Here is a 5,590-nt window from a genome sequence, read left to right on the forward strand (position 1 = left end):
GTTTTCACTAGTTTACGTGATAGCTTTTAACTAGTGTTTGTGTGAGGTTTTCAGTATATTATATGGAAAAGTGTAATTTAATATGTGTATATGCAAGTTAATTCTGATTTATGTCCCTGGGGGCACCTCATAGTGAAATGTCTTCATTTTTGTTCCATTTTAAATAGAAAAGGAAAGATCCTGGTAAAGATCAGGACACTTTTTCATATCTCTTCACAAAAAGAAATGTCATTGTTGCCGCTTGTTCTTGTCGTAGGGAAGTCACATTTAAATGTCAAATCATTTTGGGTTAAACATGTATATAAATGTACTTTTTATCAGATTATATTGTCCCAAAATTTAGAAATTTCTATTTAAGAAAAAATCCTCTCTTAAAATCTGTGGGGGGGTTTTTCCGTTATCTTATGCAGGCCAGTTAGTTATACGTCAGCGTGTACACCTAAATTCGGCCAATCATATATCAATGGTCATCTGTCAACCCAATTATTTTCGATCATAGCATCTTGATTCATATGTCGCAGCTAATATATGAAACAGTTGAAATAAGAATAATTTCCTTTCCCATTGAGTTCCGTCCCAGTGTTCACAGGGATGGACGTCTGTGTCTTCAGCAGGCGTAGAGCGAACAGAACTGTCAGCGTTGCGAGGCAACGACTCAAACATGTACGGCTGGAAGCCTTCTACACCAAACCAAGCTTCTGCCGCCCTGGCGTCCTCTTCCACAACATCTTCGTCACGCTTTCCTCCTCTAAATAAAAAATGGATGACGGAGGAGACTCATCCACGACCTCTGACTCAAAACTCTCCTTCTCTTGCATGTTTCCGCTGTCCATAGCGTTCCTTGACAGTGTCGTTTTCTAAGTCACCAATTTAGCGCTACTTGGTCCCAATGGAATTTCCCAATTGGGAACCTACTAGCACTAAGTTGCTAAATGGTTAGCAAGATGCTTACGAGACACCGGCCACAACCAAACTTGTGCGAACCTTCCGCCACAAAACATTCTCATTCTTTTTATTCACTCGTGTAAAGTTGTGCACCATTCGGGAGATTTCGGAAATGCAACGGTGGGAACAACCGTTTCCCTACAACTTTAATAGTTAATGGTGACTAACAGGCCAGCTGACAGCCTTTGCTGGGCCCGGAACAGAATTGAAGAGTCGGTGATTTTATATTTTGTATGTAGTATATATACATACACACACACATCTGTAAATATATATATATATATTTATAATCTCTATTTATTCACATCCACTGCAGCATTTTTGCAGCTGAGGATGGGGCACTTCAGAACTTCAAACTTCTCAACCTTTTAACAAAACCCATTGGTCTGTTCTTAATTATAAATTAATCTAAACTTAATCTAGTAAAGATAGGGAACAAACCCTTAACAGAAAATGTGAGAAACAGAAACTGAAAATCAGAGCGCTTACAAGCTATGACTGCTTTTTCAGGCGTTTGCAGGTGAGGTCGATCTAAAGTTCAGTCATATCTAAAGCTGTTCCTGCGGCTTGAGGAGGCTCCTTCAGATGAGAGCTGCTGTACCCTTCATGTTAAAGTGAAGGAGCTGCTGCCTGACCGTAGAGCAGAAGATTCAGGTTCTGTATTTTCCTGTCTCCGCTTTCATTACAGCCAGCCCTGTGTATTAATATGAATACGTTTGAAAGAAACTGCATCAGTGGCATGAAGGCTGGTGGGGGTGCTTCCCAATATTGCAGTGGCTAATCAAAAGAAAGTAATACCAAAAAAAAAACTATAAAACTTAAGAATAAAGCTCAAATTTTGCAAACATCTTTTTAAAAAAGTCCTATTTGAGGCAAAATATATAGGGGCTGATTGAGGTTCCCCCCTCAATCATGGGCCTGGGACAACTGGTCTGGTTTCCCCCTCTTGTCGGAGATATTAAATTGGCTGATTGAAAGCAACAGCTTTCTTTTTCCTACTAGCATTGTGACTGTCACAAATCCTGTAATTCTGTACACATTTTTAAGTATGCAATAAGCAAAATGTCAGCAGGGACATACTCGACAGTTATATGACCTAGTATTTCTATAAATGAATTGGCGCATCAGCTGCTTAGGCCACTTCCACAGCAGGCTAAACCAGCATAATGATGATGTCAATCTTGGCTGAGATTTCCAATACAAGTATCCTAGAGCCACAGCATGAAAAAGAAGTTTTTGCACATTTTTAGATTTTATTTGCGTAATTCCTTCTCTCTTATTTTTTCCGGCATTATCTTATGCTACTGATAGATTCTTGAAAAAACTGAGGGGATTTGCACCAAAATAGCTAGAACATAACTAATTTTTAAGGTACAGAAACTTCTTGAAATCAAGGTGCAATTTTACAGTTTTTTAACATACAACCTAATTTAGATGTATTAGCCTTTGTGGCACTACTGTGGTAGCCTGACTTAGTCCTACTCAATTTTTTGTCAGACTATGAGTCTGATACAGCTCCATAGAGCTGTGATTATGGGGCGTGTTTTGAACGAACCAGGAAAAAAAAAATGCCTCTGCACTCAATTGGATAGACCTACAACCAATAAGAGCAATGGAGTGTGTGACGTGTGTTAAGCGATGCATAGTTGTTGCAAACAAAAATCAAAGCGTGCAGTTGCACGCCTAGAATGAGAAGATGAGCCTTGATCGCGTTCCTCTTTTAAAATTAATTTGCTGTCGATATCTTCTAGAACAGACCTAAAAGCAGAATCTACACACCTCAACTCTCCAGCGGCAGCCATTGTTGTTGTCACCCAAGCGCGCTTTGGTGACGTGGTTGATTACGTTACTGTTGATCATCTGTCCATCATCGTATAAAGCCCGCTCTGACAATCTGATTGGCCCGCCAGATCTTGTGCCAGCATACTCGCGCTAATATTGAACAATGCCAGACCGAACTTCCCCAATTCAAACATTGTGGGCGGGACTAAGTTCAGAATGGCACCCAGGCTACTACTGTGGAGGTCATTCTGAAGTAAGAGGTGCTAAAGTTATATAAGAGGCACACTGTAGTTCAAGTCGTTGTTTTAAATAATCAATGAATATACCCTGAAATCTACTGTAATACCTGACTATCTCTCAGACCTGTATGCAAACTAAAGTTGGAAAATGTTTGCAATAGTGGGATTTGTTTTTTAAGTATGGTAGATTAAAGGGTTTATATATTTTCTTTTTTACTGTTAAAACAATCCTTTCCTTGAATGCCGTCATTCAGATACTCTCTTGAATGTCTTCTTGGCCATTGCTGTGGATAATCTCGCCAATGCCCAGGAGCTGACTAAGGTGGGCTCTGTTAGTGTGTCCCTGTATTATTCTGGAGAATCCATTAGGTATTTCTGTGTGTGTTGTATCATTTTTACCTGTGCTCCAGCTTTAAATGTTGATTAAACTGATTTAAAGGATGAAGAGGAGCAGGAGGAGGCAGCCAACAAGAAGCTAGCTCTGCAGAAAGCTCTGGAAGTAAAAGAAGTCAGTCCGATGTCAGCTGCTAACATTTCCATCGCTGCGTAAGTTTCTTAGTCTTGCACCTTTTCATTGGATTTTTCCAATGAAAAGAAATATTTTCTTTTCCTCCAGCTTGTTCTCTTTCCAAGTTCTTCCCTCTATGTCTGATGTGCATATGTGTCCGTCTTTCATTTCTCCTCTTCTATCCTGGTTCTGAGATTGCTCTAGTTGTGTTGTCGTGTTTCTCTCACCCAACTCTTGATCTTGTCCACCTTTACCTGCAATTAAGGAAGCACAGAGTTTCTACGGACAGTTTTCTCCTGACTGTTTGTTTTATTGTTTTATTTAATTAAGACTTTAGCCAAAAAGGGAAAAAGCGAGTAATTTAAACTGTGTGACTAATATACATTGCTCCCAGCTATATCCATATACCAAGTGAGCATGATCTTTGTTTTAGACTTTATTGATACAATAGATAAAGTATCTCCAACATATCAGGATAAGATTCCTTTGATTGTAGATTTTGTAAGTTGTGAAAAGTTGTAAATTAATATGAATCCATTATTAATAGTGCAGTCAGTGATTAATATTGCAGATGATTTTTTTTTTTGTATATTTTAGAGAGAAAAAGTAGAGTCAAATAATAGTCAGTAAAGTTTTATGACCGTGGAGTTGCATGTAGCAAAACAAGAACCTATATGGACTTTACAAAGAAACATTTTTACATCTGAAGGAGCAACTTTATGCAACTGATGGCAGACTTTGGATGTAAAACAACTGTAAATATACTGTACAGTAGAAGCAAATAGGGCTATTTTAATCTAATCTGTTTGCACCAAACAAACTAGTATATCCACTGAAGTGAAACAAAATGAACTCATCAGTATCGGATCTAATTTCCATTCAGAATCCTTGCACAGATTTTATGTTAGGAGGAGTTTTCACAGCCGTTTATTCATCTGACAAAGTGATCATCTTTGCTCCTTAATTGCCATCCTCCCCACCGAGAATGAGGTCATTTAAACTCCAGCAGCTAATCAGTGCCATATATCACCAGTCAGCCCGCTTCCCAGTCATCTCCTTTGTGGTTGTTGTTACTATTGTGTCTTTGTGTGAGTTCGGTCTCAGCATGTCAGAATACTTTTATTTGGTTGCCAAAGCCTCTTGGTTTGGTTTTAAATGAACATGTTTTGTTTGTTTTTTTGTGCTGTAAAGAAAAACTCAGGGTTTCATCCCTTCTTTTTGGTTTCAATGATTGAAGTAGGCATTTAATGATATATTAGTTGGTGTGATTAAATAAAAAAAAAGATAATACCTAACAAAACATAAAAACAGTAAATCCGTCCTCCATTTTAGAGTTTTTCTAGAGTTCAGAGCGCTTCTCTTTGCAAAAAATCTTCACAACACCTGGTGGCGTTTGGGCTGGACCTTTGCTCTTGATGAATGAAACCTAAAAAAATCTGCAACCGCCCACACTGATGGAGTTAGGTTTATGAAAATATATAAGTTAGCAATACTTTGATAAGAATTAGGAGTGCTTTAACTGCGCCATGGATCATCACTCATAAATAATTCCTTTTCTTAGTTGGATCTAAGAAGCTTTTAGGAGACATATGTTGATTTTTAATCCCTTTTTTAAATCTTGAAATAATCCAATGTCTTTACAATATAGATACATATTTTTGATTAAATTTGGCTAATTTGAAATCAGTTATTCAATGAATGAAACATTTAATCATATTAAGCAGACTAATTATCCACAAATTGAGAAACAACATAGAAAGGTGATGATCCTTCCCAGGAATGACTATAGATGTTAGTCCTAGAACAAAGAGCGCAACAACTAAATTAACACAAACACAAAAATGCGCCTATGGGAGACTTGAAAGGTAGTTACTAGGGATGCACGATATTTGGATTTTGGCCGATATCCGATATGCCGATATTTTAAAACTCATGTAGCCGATAACCGATATCAATACCGATGTTAAAGCTGGACAAAAATAAGTAGTCATTGAAAATAGCAGTTTTGTTATCCATTTCTGACACTTTGAAAAATAATATACTCAAATATATTTCCTATACTAAAAACGCGGTATCGATCTATTTTACTTTCAAAATCTCATGAAATTTCATTGTT

The 5,590-nt window shown here is 37.6% G+C and overlaps 1 protein-coding gene across 1 annotated transcript in view; it reads left to right on the forward strand.

Moving 5' to 3' along the window:
* The window catches only part of LOC107083739 (probable voltage-dependent N-type calcium channel subunit alpha-1B), a 270,890-nt gene that overhangs the window by 164,949 nt on the left and 100,351 nt on the right, over positions 1–5,590 (forward strand). The window contains exons 19-20 of the mRNA XM_015373178.1: positions 3,221–3,288; positions 3,406–3,512. Of these exons, the coding sequence (XP_015228664.1) occupies positions 3,221–3,288; positions 3,406–3,512 (175 nt within the window). The remainder of the gene's footprint in view (positions 1–3,220; positions 3,289–3,405; positions 3,513–5,590) is intronic.

The sequence above is a fragment of the Cyprinodon variegatus genome, unplaced genomic scaffold (genome assembly GCF_000732505.1).
Source record: "Cyprinodon variegatus isolate N-32 unplaced genomic scaffold, C_variegatus-1.0 Scaffold82, whole genome shotgun sequence".
NCBI classification, from domain to species: domain Eukaryota; kingdom Metazoa; phylum Chordata; class Actinopteri; order Cyprinodontiformes; family Cyprinodontidae; genus Cyprinodon; species Cyprinodon variegatus.